The sequence below is a fragment of the Poeciliopsis prolifica genome, unplaced genomic scaffold (assembly GCF_027474105.1).
Source record: "Poeciliopsis prolifica strain line A6 unplaced genomic scaffold, Auburn_PproV2 SCAFFOLD022, whole genome shotgun sequence".
Taxonomy (NCBI): Eukaryota; Metazoa; Chordata; class Actinopteri; order Cyprinodontiformes; family Poeciliidae; genus Poeciliopsis; species Poeciliopsis prolifica.
Genome location: NW_026562397.1, coordinates 8,096,496 through 8,113,327, shown reverse-complemented (window position 1 = coordinate 8,113,327; position 16,832 = coordinate 8,096,496). Strand labels below are relative to the sequence as shown.

General features: G+C 45.5%; 2 protein-coding genes across 3 annotated transcripts in view; one reads left to right on the top strand and one right to left on the bottom strand.

The window, feature by feature from the left end:
* Positions 1-324: 324 nt before the first annotated feature.
* Positions 325-4,664, top strand: LOC129369968 (ribonucleoside-diphosphate reductase large subunit). Its single transcript, XM_055045675.1, has 4 exons — positions 325-540; positions 1,567-3,548; positions 3,627-3,815; positions 4,339-4,664. The coding sequence occupies exons 1-4, from the start codon at positions 519-521 to the stop codon at positions 4,528-4,530; spliced, it is 2,385 nt and encodes a 794-aa protein (XP_054901650.1). The 5' UTR covers positions 325-518; the 3' UTR covers positions 4,531-4,664.
* A 392-nt stretch (positions 4,665-5,056) lies between these two features.
* sipa1l3 (signal-induced proliferation-associated 1 like 3) overlaps positions 5,057-16,832 on the bottom strand; it is a 79,060-nt gene continuing 67,284 nt past the window's right edge. For both annotated transcript variants that reach the window (XM_055045726.1, XM_055045727.1), the window contains exons 13-24: positions 16,116-16,367; positions 14,960-15,142; positions 14,388-14,512; positions 13,176-13,291; positions 12,647-13,092; positions 11,345-11,566; positions 10,976-11,138; positions 10,711-10,894; positions 10,479-10,628; positions 8,996-9,122; positions 8,684-8,765; positions 5,057-8,313 (exon numbers count right to left, since the gene is read on the bottom strand). In XM_055045726.1, the coding sequence (XP_054901701.1) occupies positions 8,122-8,313; positions 8,684-8,765; positions 8,996-9,122; positions 10,479-10,628; positions 10,711-10,894; positions 10,976-11,138; positions 11,345-11,566; positions 12,647-13,092; positions 13,176-13,291; positions 14,388-14,512; positions 14,960-15,142; positions 16,116-16,367 (2,242 nt within the window). In that variant the 3' untranslated portion in view covers positions 5,057-8,121. The remainder of the gene's footprint in view (positions 8,314-8,683; positions 8,766-8,995; positions 9,123-10,478; positions 10,629-10,710; positions 10,895-10,975; positions 11,139-11,344; positions 11,567-12,646; positions 13,093-13,175; positions 13,292-14,387; positions 14,513-14,959; positions 15,143-16,115; positions 16,368-16,832) is intronic.

The window sequence follows — 16,832 nt, the reverse complement described above, 5'->3', positions numbered from 1 at the left end:
GAAACTGTATAAATAAGCGGAAATTATTAGTATTAAAAAAATTTAAATTCTAAAAAAAAAAAAAAAAAGATAAAATACAAAAGTTGTACCACTTCCAAAACATAAAATCTCAACTGCCTTATGTGGTTGTGACATCACTTTATTTACTTAACTGTTTTCATTTCCATTTCCGGACATGTTTTATAAATCTGTGGTAACGAGGTGCTTTTGCTTTTTCTCCATATTCTTGTTCGTGAAGAATGGAAGAACCAAACACGTAACATTCCCGCGCGTGAAGAACCCCTTCTTCCGTGAAGAAGATCTGCGATTGGTTCGCGGTTCGACGTCACGTCCCTTCCCGCCGCCGATTCGTCCAAAGTCCTGACCTACGCGGTCCTTGCAAAAAGCTGCGTTAGCGGGAACTTTCGCGGTTGTGTTCTGCCGAGTCGAGGGGGGTCCCACGTCTTCCTGCTCACCGAGAAAGAGGTTCTGGTTGTGTCTGTCGCTGACCCAGGAGACGGGAAACATCGCCTTTCATCATGATGTTCGTGATCAAACGAGGTGAGTGTTGCTAGCTGAGCAGCTCGACCTCTGGTCGCTCTGCTGCTTCGGCCATCAGCTGTTCATGAGATCAAGGAACGACAGCGACTCTAATGTCGGCATCTCCTTGATTAGGAGGTTTAACAGTAACAGTTATATTTCCAGGGATTTTGATTTGTCGGAGCTAGCCAGCTAGCATGCTAAACTTAGCAGTAAACTTTAGTGTAGGAGGCAAACTAACAGACAGTCTGAACGTTTACCCAACAAGCACACCTCGATAAGTAGTTTGAGCTCTGTTGGGTTTGTTTACATGGCCAGAAATGAGCCTTTTGTTACAAATGGCGCCAAAAATGAAGGTTAATTGTCCATTGAGTGGCGCAGCTGGGAGGCAGCAATGCCGCCTTGCAGCAAGAAGGTCCAAAAACATGACTGGCCTGGATCTGCTGGGTTCAGACAAACCTTTTAGGTTTTAAAGCCCTCTGCTGTTATGGTAAAGGTTTTAAATAGTTCAGAAGGGGTTTGACTGCTGTAGGTTTATTTTCAGATGTAAAAACGCATCCTAGGATGATTCTTCACAATTTACTGAAATAAATCTGGGAAAAATATGCTGTGTTTTTATGTTTTAAACTTTTTCAGACACTAAACTACATGGTTTATGATTTTGTTTTACAATCCCTTTTATATGGATGAGTTACTAGGCCTAACATGCGATGGCAAGTTATTCTGATTGGGTAAATGATTGATGGTATTTTAATTACTGTGTTAATTTGGGCTCTGACAGATAAACTGGGTGTAGCAGATTTATAATAGCCAGGAGAATAACAGTTAAACAGGGCAACCGTGGAGACGAACCATTCATCCATAACAGGAAGTTACTGTCGACAGAACCTGGATTGATGTGATGGTCAGTTATTACTAATTGGTGTTCAGTCATGTGTGGTCTTTGTATGTTGTATAAATTCAGAATCTCAACGATGTTTTTTGTGTTCTTGATTTAACAGAAAACTGTCCCCGGTTCTCGGGTGTTTGTTTGTTTTTTCTCCCCAGATGGGCGCCAGGAGCGCGTCATGTTTGATAAAATCACCTCCCGCATCCAGAAGCTTTGCTACGGCCTGAACCCGGACTTTGTGGACCCGGCTCAGATCACCATGAAGGTGATACAGGGCTTGTACAGCGGCGTCACCACCGTGGAGCTGGACACACTGGCGGCGGAGATCGCGGCCACCCTGACGACCAAACACCCCGACTACGCCATCCTGGCCGCGAGGATCGCCGTGTCCAACCTGCATAAAGAGACCAAGAAGGTGTTCAGCGAGGTGATGGAAGACCTGTTCGCCTACGTCAACCCTCTGAACAAACGCCACTCTCCCATGATCTCCAAGCAGACGCTCGACATCGTCATGGAAAACAAGGACCGCCTCAATTCCTCCATCATTTACGACAGGGATTTCTCCTACAACTTCTTTGGCTTCAAGACTCTGGAGCGCTCCTACCTGCTGAAGATCAACGGGAAGGTGGCCGAGCGGCCGCAGCACATGCTCATGAGGGTGTCGGTCGGGATCCACGGGCGAGACATCGACGCCGCCATCGAGACCTACAACCTCCTGTCGGAGAAGTGGTTCACCCACGCCTCGCCGACCCTCTTCAACGCCGGCACCAACCGGCCGCAGCTGTCCAGTTGCTTCCTGCTCGCCATGAAGGACGACAGCATCGAAGGCATCTACGACACCCTGAAGCAGTGCGCGCTCATTTCCAAGTCCGCCGGCGGGATCGGCGTGGCGGTGAGCTGCATCCGATCCACGGGAAGCTACATCGCCGGCACCAACGGCAACTCCAACGGGTTGGTGCCGATGCTGAGAGTTTACAACAACACCGCTCGCTACGTCGACCAGGGCGGCAACAAGAGACCCGGGGCCTTCGCCATGTACCTGGAGCCGTGGCACTTCGACGTGTTCGACTTCCTGGAGCTGAAGAAGAACACGGGAAAGGAGGAGCAGAGAGCCAGAGACCTTTTCTACGCCTTGTGGATCCCTGACCTGTTCATGAAGAGAGTGGAGAGCAACCAGGACTGGTCCTTGATGTGTCCCAGCGAGTGTCCTGGGCTGGACGAGTGCTGGGGAGAGGAGTTCGAGAAGCTCTACACCAAATATGAGAAGGAAGGGAGGGTTAAGAGGGTGGTGAAGGCGCAGCAGCTCTGGTACGCCATCATCGAGTCCCAGACCGAAACCGGGACGCCCTACATGCTCTACAAGGACGCTTGCAACCGGAAGAGCAACCAGCAGAACCTGGGCACCATCAAATGCAGCAACCTCTGCACGGAGGTGGTGGAGTACACCAGCAAGGACGAGGTGGCCGTCTGCAACCTGGCCTCCATCGCCCTCAACATGTACGTCACGCCGGAGCGGACTTTCGACTTCAAGAAGCTGGCCTCCGTCACCAAGGTAATCGTGAAAAACCTCAACAAGATCATCGACATCAACTACTACCCGGTTCCCGAAGCCGAGACTTCCAACAAGCGCCACAGGCCGATCGGGATCGGCGTCCAGGGTCTGGCCGACGCCTTCATCCTGATGCGGCACCCGTTCGAAAGCCCCGAAGCTCAGCTGCTCAACGTCCAGATCTTCGAGACCATCTACCACGCCGCCGTGGAGGCCAGCTGCGAGCTCGCCGCGGAGCTCGGCCCCTACGAGACGTACGAGGGCTCGCCCGTCAGCAAGGGCGTCCTCCAGTACGACATGTGGGAGAAGACGCCGACCGACCTGTGGGACTGGAAGCTGCTGAAGGAGAAGATCGCCAAGCACGGCGTGAGGAACAGCCTGCTGCTGGCGCCCATGCCCACGGCGTCCACCGCCCAGATCCTGGGCAACAACGAGTCCATCGAGGCGTACACCAGCAACATCTACACCCGCAGGGTGCTGTCCGGAGAGTTCCAGATCGTCAACCCTCACCTCCTCAAGGACCTGACGGAGCGCGGCCTGTGGAACGAGGAGATGAAGAACAAGCTGATCGCACACAACGGATCCGTTCAGGTGACGGTCGGCTCGCCGTGGCGTGAACCCTCCTCGGCTTCGGTTCCGCTAATAAAGATTGCCGTTTGATTTCGACAGGACATCGGCGACATCCCGGACGACCTGAAGCAGCTGTATAAAACCGTTTGGGAAATCTCCCAGAAGACGGTGCTGAAGATGGCGGCAGACCGTGGAGCCTTCATCGACCAGAGCCAGTCGCTGAACATCCACATCGCTGAGCCAAACTACGGAAAACTGACCAGCATGCACTTCTTCGGCTGGAAGCAGGCGAGTCTCGCCTCCCACTGAGGCCAGAGAGATGTCACTCTGAAAACCAGATGTTATAAATTTACAGAACTTATGTTTGTTTTCACTGTTTAACATTGAATCAGATTGAAAGCTTCCTCTATTAGGGAAAAAGTTATTTAAAAGTGAGAATAATGAATTTAAGTTTTCATTCCTTGTGATTATCACGTCTCTGGGTTTCAAATGAAACTTGAGGTCAATGACCCTTTAAACCTGACCAGATTTCTCCAGTTCTGTCAGGAGAAATGGGCCAAACGTCCAGAAGAAGGAAGAAGATCCAAAATGTCGGCAAAAACTGAAACAGAAATCTGTGCAAATTCCTTGGTGTCAGAAACCAGGACTGGTCCTTAAGCAGTTGATGTCGCTCTGCTGTTCTCGCACTTAGCAAATCAGAAATAACTTTATTAAGCTCAACTGATGAAGAAACAAACTGACAAATCGTTCATAAGTACCTGCTCTCAGCAGGAATAGGAAGGCTGAACTGACGGTGTTTATTTCTTCACAGGGTTTGAAGACGGGCATGTACTACCTGAGGACGAAGCCCGCCGCCAACCCCATCCAGTTCACCCTGAACAAGGAGAAGCTGAAGGAGGTGCAGCAGAGCAAGGCCTCGGAGCAGGAGATGAAGGAGAGGAACAAGGCAGCCATGGTTTGCTCTCTGGAGAACAGAGACGAGTGCCTGATGTGCGGCTCTTAGAGCGGCCGTCTGGAAACAAACCTGCTGGGACTAGAATGCGTTTCCTGATGTTGGAAACGCTGCAAAGATCATACTTGATCTGTCACCTAGAGGGATTTTTTTTATTTTTATTAAATAAAAAAAATTTAACGGTTTTCTTTCTTTTGTCATCTTAAAGAGCAGTAAAAGTGCCGCAGTTTCCCGGCCAAAACGGGAGACGAGAGGCTTTTTTTCTTTTTCTTTACCAGGTTAGGCAAGTATAGAGAAATGTATAGAAAATATTTTCCAGTTCGCATTAAATATCTAAAATGAAGTTGCTTTAGTGTGTAAATTTCTCCAGCAGCCATTAGTTTTCTTGGTCTGGCTGTGGTTCTCTAGTTTTATCAATAAAATTTCTGCATCAAATTATACAAAAAAAAAAAAAAAGATTTAAATTAGAAATCAGATTATCATTTTAAATATTAAAATACACTCAACTTGAACTCAACACCGACACTTTCAATACGGAATAAAACAATATCTTAAGAAAAAAGACAACACGTGTTCATATAGTTTAATTTTTTTTTTATAAAATAATGAAAACATAATTTACAATTTACAAGTTATTACAAAGAAATCCAGAAGGCTTTTGTTTCGGCTGAAGGAACCCCTGATGCGCAGAGGCATCAAACAAATCAGCTATGAACAGAAATCAGAGGTAAAACAGCACGTTTAAAACACAGTATCTTCTCCTCACTGTTCTGCAACAGTGGCCAACGGGTTAAAAAATAAATTACAAAAAATATTTAACATTAAAACAAAATTACCAGTAATAATAAGTCACTGCCTTGTTCGACATGGGAGGGGGAGTTGTGTACGCTTTAAATAGCTTAAAAATGATTCATAGCATGATTTATATTTGTTAATATATATGTATATAGAGAGAGAGAAAATAAGAAACTGCAACCGTTTTACAAAAGCAAACAGGAAATTAAGACTAAAGTTAGGGCAACGCCCACAAAGCTGAGTGAACAACAAAAAGACGTTTTCTACAGGATGGTGTCCTTCACTGTGACCGTGAGGGGACGTGAGGGCCAAAGTGGCTGCCGTCTGATTGGTCAAAGCGATGGACCTCAGACGGTCGGCGACATCAGAGCTGAAGCTGCACTTCGACAAAACGAGCAGAAGGAAAACCTTTCGTCTCATTTCAAGTCGCGTTTGACGTGAAGCTTACTGAACTATCACAGCCTTTGCACTTTGTCGTCTCACGGAGAACGATTAGTAAGCTGCTGATGAACAAGTTCGCATTTCCGCTTGCATTTGTAGATTATATGCAAACAAAACAGAGCTGTTTTCCAGACCGGTCGGCTCCGACGGCGTCTTTTAAAAAGTCCTTCAACCCAGAAATATTAAAGGGGCGCCGAACACAGCATAAACAGCAGCACATCGTCTCTGATGGTGGAGATGCAGCGCTGAACAGCATCAAAGAACCTGAGAGGGTTGGAGAATTCAGTAAAGAAGTACAGAGACGTTTTCATCAGAAATATCTCTGATTTATCCTCTGCTGGGATATATTGTCCATAAAGTACCAGGGATCCTAAAAACACACTCTTCTGTAGGAAAATAGCTATAGTAGACAATATTAGGAAGGCTGTATAGAGGGTGTACAGAGTGTTTTTGTTTATTTGGGTTCATTTTAGCTTATGGGGCGGGGGTCACACACACAAAGGAGGCCTCTCAGTAAATTAGAATATTGTTCAATTTCAAAAAGTGAAACTCAGACATGTTTGTCTTCCACACTTTTTTCTTCCACTTTACTTTCCATTTCTATGCTTGAATACTCCAGCATCCTGCAGTCGATGACTGTAGCCAGGAGAAAACGTTCTGAAATGAAAATTGCTTTAGTCATTTTAAAATTATTTTTGAATCCTCTGAGACAGACTTAGATTTATTTTTTTTTAATTAGCTTCACGGTGCGTCCATGAAATCTATCAGGAATAAAATATGTCGCTTTTTAAATGAGATCACTGAAATGAATGAACTTTTTGACGATATCTTAGTTTACTGAGAGGAACCTGTTCACACGCTCACACAGCGTCGTTCAGTGAATTTTTACGTGCAGTCGATGCTTCCTGCCAGTACATGTCCAGGGCGACGGAGCTTCATGTTGACAAATTAAAGGGACAGGTTGACATTTTGAGGGATTAGGCTCATTTTTTCTCCTGAGAAGGATTTACCTTAAAAAAAAAAAACAGTCGTCAGTTTTTCAGTCGGACTCGACATTTACTGGCTTGAAAATTTAAAGGGAGGCATTATGCGTCTTCCAGGCTCATATTGTAGTACAGCAGAGTGGCCCAATAATAACTGGGCCACTCTGCTGTTATTGGGCCACTGTCTCTTTAAGAAGCTACTACTCTTCTTAACACCCCGCCTTCAGCACGTCATCACAGCAATGCTCCTCGTTATGCCGTTCTTAGGAGGCTGAAGCTCGGCTCGTGAGTGCAGCTCCGAGGAGGAGCTTTGTGGAAACGGGCGGAGCTATGTGAACATGGGCGGAGCTACGTGGACATGGGCGGAGCTTTGACAAACCAAGCGTTTACAGACACCCTGAACAGCTGCCATCTGAGATTCAAGGTTTTACAGAACAAGCACGAAAGAATCAAAGCAACACTTCGGGTACGTTTTTGTTGAGGGAATAACATGATGATAAAGTTAAACAAAAAGTTAATTTTACATAACACCTCCCCCTTTAAAATAGAACTAAAAGTGAAATAATTTATAGTCAACTTATCTTATTTATAAAATGACAACCTAATCTTGTTGTTTCATCGCTGTAGATCGGGTCTCCAAATGAAAGCATAACACTCAAAATGTCATGGCTGTTCTTTAAGAGACACACTGTAGTAACTGAGGTTAAAACAAAGATCCAGAGGTTCTGGATCAGAGATGTTCAGGTTCTGCTAAAGCAGGGAGTCAAACCGAGAAGATACGGTGTTATTGTTTCACTGAGTTTAGTTCCATGACATCATCGCAGGTCAGAACGACGACGGGGCTTCGGTTCACGTCTGAGAGCCACAGTACATCCTCGTTAACGGAGAACAGAGCCTGAACGGTTTATATTACAGTAAACAAGTCTGTTTGTCGCTTTTCACACACACACACACACGCACACGCGCACACACACACACACACCCACACACACTCACACCTCTCTATTTAGTTTATTAGTGTGATGTTGATGATGAGAATCGTACCACACAGGCGTCTGTATAATCATACCTGTAGAGCTTCCACAATGTGTAGTGCATTCTGGGAGATGCAGTTTCGATTAATTATTATTTTTTTTTTTTGGCTGATTTGTTGCAGAAACAGTATTAGGCCTCTCCAGGTGACGTAGTGTTCTCTAAAACAGTCTTCTCCTGCTTGCTCCTCCGGCATAGTAGCATCACAAGTCCAATGAGATGTTTTCACTTCAGGTTAGAAAAATAAACGGGCTCAGAGTACACACAGGTGCAGACTCTCCGGGAGAGCTGCTTGTTTACAAGTCCAGGTGGTCTGTTCTCACGGCATCTGGTTTAAGGCAGTCCCACTGGGTAGCTAAATATGCCCCCCACCCCGTCTGGTTCCGGTCCGTCACTCCCGTTGGGAGCTGGCGTCCTGCGTCACAGGCTGAGTCTCACGGTCACTTCCGGTCTGGAGGTTGGTGAAGAGCACGTTGAACTTGCGCAGCTGCTCGCTGGCTGTCAGGCTCTCCTCCTGCAGCCGCTGGTTGTTTTCTCTCAGGTTCGCCATCTCTGCCAGCAGGACGACTTTATCCTGCTTCTCCTGGGAAAGAGAAGCAACAAAGAAATGACGCTCCGGCTGGCAACCCAAGAGAAGGCAGTGGATCTTTGGATCGGGGAGGGAAAGTCACTCATTTTTGGTATGTTCAAAATTTGTTTGCAACACTCCTGAGCCAGTACTTTGTAGAAACGGCTGCAAGCGGCTACGCAGGGTTCATTTTTACCCACACGACGTTGCAAAAATATCTCAAGTCAAGCTTTCACAATTTGCCACATATCTGCAACAGGGTTTAAGGTTGGACTTTGACTGGACCATCCCTCCAACATCAGTCTCAGGCCTTCTGCAGCTTTAACAGGTTTTCTTCCACGATTGCTCTGTATTTGCGTCTATTTGTCTCCTCATGGAGTCTTACCTTCTCCAGATCATTGTTCAGCTGTTTTAGCATCACCTCGAGCTGGAAGAGCCGACCCGACAGGTCGTTGGGCACCTCATCTCTGGAAGCACACGCAGCAAGTGTTACTGTCACATCACTAGCAAATCAAAGGTTCTCCTATTGGACTGAATTTCCTAAAGAGGTTTTCATCTTTAGTTCTTTCGAAGCGCGAGAAGCTGAAGTTGTTTCCAAGATGCAGCATTTCCAAATGAGAGCCAAGGCAATAAAGCAAACTACCACCAGGTGGCAGCACTAATAGAGGTGATTCTACCAGAGGGAGAGGAGACCCACCCGCTGAAAGTCGGCGTGGTCCGCGGCGTCTGAGGAGTGTTGAACTGAACCGGACTGGCGGTCTGTCTCGCTTCCGGACCTCCAAGCTGCGGCTCGTTCAGTGAGAACAGGGAGACGGCTCTTTGTGCTGCGATGAGAGAGAGGAATCTATTTATACAACATTTTTCACAGACAAACATCACAAAGATCTCCCATTGTGACACAGAATAAAAATAAAACACACCAAGAAAGACAAAAAAAGAACAAATGAAATGATAAGGATCGTTGAGAGCGGCAGCAGAAAGCTGCGTCGAAGACTCCTTTGGTTTTTACAGAGAGAGGAGGCGCAGTGATGGTCACAGGTGGAGCTGACAGCAGGGAAGGATCAAGTGTCTGCCAGTTGTTGGTTTGCTTTGCGGCTCTCAAGGGAGAGCAGACAGACCACGAAAAGGAACAGGGATTGGGAAGCAGAGACAACGATGAGTGCCTAGACCTCTTCTTTTCCCCAAGAGTTTTGTTTCACAGAGGCTTCCAAAATTAGTCACACTTATTTAACTTTCATGTAATTCATTAGCATAAGTGTTGGACCAACATAACTGCACTACCGTGAGGTGAAGGAGTGAAATCAAACTGCAGAGTTACGACGACTCTCTTGGTCTCCTTTCTTTTCTGCATGTCGGTTTAGAAAGAGATGGTGTCTTGGTAGGATTCAACTCCTGCTATACCTCTTTCCATTTTCAGGTAATGATTGAACAAAGCTGCTGGGATATTTTTTTTTAAATTTAATGTACGATGTGTTGTACGTCCTTTCTGACCTTTACCTTGACAGCTCATATATGCCCAACTTAAGGGGCTACCTTGTTTTTTTAAGTGGCCCACTAACTCCAGACTCTTCTTGCTCTGCGAGTGATGAGTCCCTCTGGCTTTTCACAATTCTGTGATCTTGGAAAACATCCCCACATTTTTCCATGTGAAATTATAACCATGACTTAATTGAAGCTTTTCAGCTTCAATTAAGACAAAACACAAAACACAGGGTTTAAGTAATGCCAACTCCCACCTGTGGGTGGCAGTATGTAATTTTACGACACCCCTGATTCAACCTTATCTGGTGTCAAGTTATACATCATGGTTGATGTGGGGAGTAACAAAAAGTCACATTTACTGTTGCATACAAGCACAAATATTGCAAAAATTTTTTTGCAAATATTTCAACAAAATCTGTGATTATAAAAACAATCGTGGAAACCTTAAGGAACTAATCGATGTGAACATTTAGTATTTTGTTATTGGGTTCCATGAATACAATCTAGCACAACTGGCCCTTCATGACATTCATAATTTTATTATAGCCCAAAGTACAAACAAGTTTAACATCCGATTTAAAGTGCTAAATCGGCTTTCATGTGAAAAATTGAAAGCTACGTGTCATTTGCATTCCACTTTAAATTCAACGCATTGAAGTTTGTGTTTATAATGTGATAAAAAAAAGTACTTGTCTCACCTTCAAAGGCTTTTGCGGCTTTAACCAGGCTGGACCACTCCAACCCGGTGGCCGTGTCGGGGAGCGGCATCAGGCCCGGGTCCAGCCTCCTTAGAGGAGGAACTTTGTCTCTCACTTCCGTCAGGGACAACTCCGACGCGGACAGCGGCACTGAGGGGAGGAAGAGAGGGGAAGCGATGAGCTACAGGACGAACACTGGCAGGCGAACGGTTCGTTCGGCGCTGAAACTCACTCTTCTTGCTGTGCGAGTGGCTGGAGTTGTTGGAGGAGCTCGAGTGTTTGCGTGTGGGCAGCGTGCAGGTGAACAGCACGTCGCTGGAGGTGGTTTGGTTCTCGGAGCAGGCGAAGGCGGCGTCTCTGCGCCCGCTGCACAGGGACTCGTCTGAAAAGGTGCGCTGCAGGGTGTGCCTGGGAGACTGGGGGAAGACGAGGCTTGCCGGTCAGAGACGCAGAGAGGCGGACGAAGCAGAAGAGCGCCGCCAAGGCAAGCTTCTTACCGGGTCGGACGGTGGCGTCTCTCCGGGGTTGTCCATGATGATCAGCTTCTTCAGGTCGTCTTCGATGGTGCTCTTGTATGTCCGACGTGGAGACCGGAGGTCTCTCAGCGACGCCCGGAGCCGAGGCTGCCCAAACACGTTCTTTGAATTCGTATCCACCAGCCTGCCGAAACACAGAAAAACGTCAAATTGGTTTTCCTGACCACAAGCAGCTTGAAGCATCTCACCACGGAGCATAGAAAGAAACTGTTTAAGGCTGAAATGTCACAGCCAGCTTTATTTAGACGGCTATGAAGCCGTTTTGTTTCACGTTGTGATCACAGATAGCAGCGACTCAAAGCCGACCGGAATCCACAGAGTCTGACTTACTTCTTGTTGTTGTTGCTCTCAGAATTGGAAGTGTTTGAAGATGATACGCTGGTCTCTTCTGTGTGACGACTTCTCGATTTGCTCTTCCCGTAAAACTCCTTGGGGGCGGAACTAGACAAAGGGCTGGAGCCCATCTGACCCGAGGTGGGCGTCGTCGTAGAAGCTCGGACGGGCCGCGCTTTCTCCGCCGCCGGCGTCTTGAAGCCCTGTGGTGTGAAGGCCCTTTGAACACAGACAGGAACATATTTCACTCACTGTTAGAGTTTAGATCTATGAACCCCAACCAAAATCTTGGGCTGGATCAAAATGATTTGTTTCATGGTCAGGTTGGTCTTGGGCTTCTGTGACCAGCTTAATAATCCTACAATACGTGCATGCTGAGTTATGAGCACTTACTGCAAATAGTATTTTTACAACCATGAGCAATTTGTAAGTCTTTAGTTGTGCTAGAAAAGCTAAAATAAAATATCTTGATTCCGCAAAGTTATATTTGTGCAAATTGTGATTTAGTCACAGAAAACAAGAAGTATATATGGAGTTGTATTTTAATAGGAGTATTATTGATTAAAATAAGATAACACACCTTAGCAGCTGTTGAAATGAAATGCGTACAACATGAGACCAACGTTCTGTAGGATTTCTCTTAGTCTACTGCAAACTTAGTAAGTTGAATATTGTTTCAGTTAATTTATATTTCTGAACAGCGTTTTAATCAGGTGTAGGTCTTAATTAGGCCGTTATAATTAATCTCTGCAACACAACATCTTCACAGTAAGGGCATACTCATTAATTCAGTGAAAAAGACCATGTTTACGTAAGTAGATAGAAGGATATAGTTTCATCTAGTGATCATCTGTGTGATATTTAACTAATTTAAACACCCGATTTAGATCACATTTAGTTTTTTCTATGCATAAGGACTGGAAAAGACCATCCTTGCTTTTCACTAAGACTATGAAGATACAATTTTATAGTTTAGTTAATAGATAGAAAATTGCATTGAGGCATTTTCCTCCTCTTTGTGAGATCAGCTGGATTGGTGAAAATCTCCCTGGAACAGCCTGCAGCACTGGCCCTCTGGCATTAAATACAGATTGCTTTAATCCAGAACTAAGTCTGTGTTGAATAACTGTAGTGGTTCATGTCAGGCTGGATCTATTGCAGCTCTAATGCAATAGATCTCATGATCATCTGTAAGTTTCACAAGGATTAACGCTGCTATGCGCTGTGGAAAATGCAGATGGTTTGACTAAAAGTCCTCTAAAATGTTTTCAATATTCGACATGACAGTTTGACTCGTACCTTGGTTTGAAAGCGTCCATTTTTTCAGCGCTGGAGCTGGGAGGGGGGAACGTTTTGGTTGGGTACCCTCTGTTCTGATTGGCAGCGCCTGGCATAATGGGAGAAGACTCCCGTCTTCTCGACTCCCCGCCATTGCTGCTCCTTCCCACGGACAGCTCCGGAAAGCCGCTGTAGGTCGCCGAGGGGTGCATGGGTTTGTGAGACTGGCTGCCGGTCTTGTGTCCGCGGTGGCCGCTGTTGTAGTGCGTGGAGGCGTCGATGCCGCTGTCATTGGAGCCCCCCTGGTTGAGAAGGTCCGGGTCTGGATCGACCGGGTCGCCGAGAAATCCGCCGCCTACCCGCTCTCCTCCAGGTCCGCCGTCAAACCAGCGCTCGTCGCTGTGGCTGCTGGACGCGTTGCTGGACAACGTGTTGCTGCTGGAGTGGCTGGAGTACTGAGCCTCGACCTGGAGGGAGATCAGGCGGACCCGGTCAGAGAAAGAAGCCGAGAAGAGAGGAACAGATGAAACTGCCTGAACATGAATCTGACCTTTGAGTGTCTGTTTGGAGAGTCTTTGGCCGGGACATCCTGTCTCGTTATTCTCCTCTGCCCCCCTCCGCCACCTGGTCCTCGAGACGATGATGCTGGGACATGCCAGAGAGGCTCTAGACAGAAAACACGCACATACTGGATTAAGTAAATTACACTGAATGGCAATGGTCGGCAAAGAGGATTAAATACTTATGGCACATTTAAACGCTGACCTCCCTCTGCACAACATCACTCAAAGCCCCCCCAGTTCTAATCACAAAGCAATCTGAGAACTCGACATATAGTCAGTCTTTGCACTCATTTAGTCAAATCGGGAATTGGCATTTTTTGTTGTCCACATACACCAGAAATGTTTATTTAGCGGTAACTAAACTCTGTGCTTGGAGACGTAGCAGGAAATCCAACTGATTAAAAGACGTACCTAGTCATAACATACTACTTTACAAATAAAGCATCTTACAAATAACAACGCTGACCAAAGTCATGTACAATAAAACCAAACAGAAAAGACAAGGAAGAGAAAATAAGATACACAAACAGGAGCTAATCCATTTTCACAATGACATAAGTGATCATTTTCTTTTTCTTTTTTTTATGCCAAGGAAAAAAAAGATAAATGTTGGACTTCTGCAGGTGCTGCTGGGTCTAAACCACATGACTCGAGCCTTGCTCTCATTAAAACTTTGAACATTCACCAGTGTCTTTCAGTGGAACATAAACGTGGTGGAAATCTGGATGAAATTAAAAGCAGCTGTGAAAATAATGCCAAGTAGCAGCATTATGACAAAGAAGTAAGAAAAAGAATAAAAAGAGTTCTGAAGACAGAACTTTGCAGCACACATTGGGAACATAAGATAAGATGTTGTTATTGATGGAACTTTTTCCATGTGAGATGTTGGATCAAGACCAATGCAGAGCTGGACCTGTGATGTCAACCCACGGCTCCTGTCTGCAGAGGAGAGTATCCCGGTTTACAGATTCAAACGCGACGTTTACACGCTGAACAACAGATGTCTTGGAGAGAGCAGAATCTCAAGACTTGACTTTTGTCAGGAGGAGTCGCACAGCAGTACGAATTATAATGAACTCACACAAAAAAAAACAGCTCCACAGAAAATTTGCCTGAAATCATTTCGTACGCACAACTAAAAGAGAAACACCAGGAACAGACTCCTGAATCGATTTGAGTCTTTAGTTTGAATTTGATACCCGTTTTGCAGCGCTCCATTGTGCTCTCCTGACTGATGAACCCTGAGGAAGACTCTCCACTCGAAGTGATGTCCACACTGAAGTGCGGTACATAGGGCAGCAGGGGGCGCTGTACTGATCCAAACCTAAACAAATCATAACAAAGGTTTTGGATGAGTAAACTTAATTACAAATACGTAAAGGGAATATGGAGGCAACCAAAAAAAACAAAAAACAAAAGACAAAGATATAAACTTCTGAAATAAACCATTTCTATTTAAATGATGGAAAAAATTTTTTTCCAAATGTTGCTATGCATCCTGTTGGCAGTTGAATAAACACGTTTTTCTGGTTGGGTGAGATGTTATCAACCTCCACACTGTGAGGAAGAGCCACCCACACAACAGATCCTTCCTCCGGGAGAGACAGTGTGTTCATTTTTTCACTTCTTACTCCAGACATTATTCACCCTCTTCCTTGAACTGGAGTAATCTTCCATCAGCTCACCAAACAGTCATTACAGGAAACATTGGACATGTTCAGCCAAGACTGAAGGAGAAAATTCAGGAAACCCCAAGCATGCCAGTACGCACCTGTCAGGCGACTGCTTGTAGTGCACAAAAGATCCTGGAGTCATTCCAGGAGAGCCCATGACGGAGAGGGCGACCAGCCCCGTGGAGGGCGACGAGAAGCTGGCAGAGGGGTTTCTGTAGGGCAGGACTCTGTCGCCTCCTGCAGGAGACACGTTGTAGTGGTTCTCTGGGTAACTTACAGGCCTGGAAGACAATAGTAGTGTGGGAACATGTCATGAATATGAACAAGACTGTGATAACATAAATAAAATGGATTCCAATTTAGTGAGAAAAACACTTGTTTTTTTTAATACTTTAGAAGTGGGCAGTGTGAAACCATTCAAAGAAGGCGCATATGGAGTTTAAACTACATAAACCATGCTGAATAACAGAGGTAGTCAGTTCTAACTAAGGTCTGACTAAAAACCGCCTTGGAAGAGAAGAGCAAAAACAATAATTAAAAAAAGGAAAAGAAGTTTAAGATTTTTCTAATATTCCAGACTACAAAATGATGATTAGCACTGTGATTAGTGCTGAGTCAATAGACTATCGGCCAATATTTAAGGCTGCAATTTTGAGATTGTTTCGGAAGTGAAGAAGTTTCATTGGGTCACCTGTAAAACACGCAGATGACCAGTGCACATGTATTATTTTAATTATGGGTTGCTTAAGTTCCCTCTATGGAGTTGCATTGTTGCATCGGTTCTTCCAGGGTACTCTAGCTTCAAACAGTCCAAAACATGCATGTTAACTATCTGGTTCTTCTTAAATTGCTCTTTGGGAATATTGTGTGTGAACATGGCTTTGTGCTTGTGTTGCCCTGCGATGGACCAGCAACCCCACCTCCAACTCAACCAGCCCCCATAATCCTGCATAGATAGCAGCCATGACGGACGAACAAATGGATGAATGTTTCAGGCCAAAATCAAGACATGGAGATGATAAATGCATTATGTAAATCATACCTATATGCCCTCTGCTTTATTACTAACTCCTAAACAACTCAGCTTCTCTAATACCATTTCGGGACAACTCTGCAACTTTTACTATGAATTATTTCTTGCTTTCTTTCATGTTTATTGATAAGCTGCACTGCCCTCACTACATCCCTGCTGCAAAATCAGAGCTCAGTCTGCTGCTGCAACCTGGAGTCTCATGCCATATTGGGCGATGGTACCTCTTGGAGGTGAAGTGCTGTGGCTCTCTGTAGGGAACTGGCATCAGGGGTTTGTGTGAGCGGGCCAGAGGAGGAGGCAGAGGGCCCATGGGTCCCCAGCGAGGCATGTTGGGAGCATTCAGGAGTCCCGCAGGAATGGGTGAGCTCTCCCATCGCCATGTTTGGTGGAGAGAAGGTCGGTATCCGGCTGCCAGAGGCTCAGGCTCAGGCTTCTGCTCCATGGTCTTCATCTCGTACTCCTCTGTGCAGCCCCTAAAGGCGGGAAGAGAGAGAGAGAGACAGCAGAGATGCTTAAATATAGATCATCAAACAAATAAACCCTTCCTGCTCACATGTCCAAACTCTACATTTTTTTCTTTCTTTCCTATCCTTCATCTGCAGTTTAAAGGATTCTCTGCAGTGAATTAGTGGAAAGCACAGCTGAAAGACTGCCACTTCCTCTGAACTCCGGCTGAATCAAGATCAGTGTGGAAAAGTTGTTCAGTATATTCACTCTGAATACCCAACATTACAGTTCACATGGAGGCTTAAATATCAACAGACATGTAACAGAGCTCATTAATGAGCTCCTATGAGGAAAACAGCTGATTGATGACAAATCAAACATTCATCTTTGGTACAGAAAGATTAGCTCACATCTTTGTGAAAATGTGTACTTTATACTGACATTACTGATTTTACCCACCAAAGAGCTCTTCACTCAAATTCTATGTAAAT

Coding starts and splice junctions, on each gene's coding strand:
- LOC129369968 (XM_055045675.1), top strand. CDS start 519: ATGATGTTCGTGATCAAACGAG. Junction 3,549..3,626: donor CACACAACGGATCCGTTCAG/GTGACGGTCGGC, acceptor TGATTTCGACAG/GACATCGGCGACATCCCGGA. Junction 3,816..4,338: donor ACTTCTTCGGCTGGAAGCAG/GCGAGTCTCGCC, acceptor ATTTCTTCACAG/GGTTTGAAGACGGGCATGTA.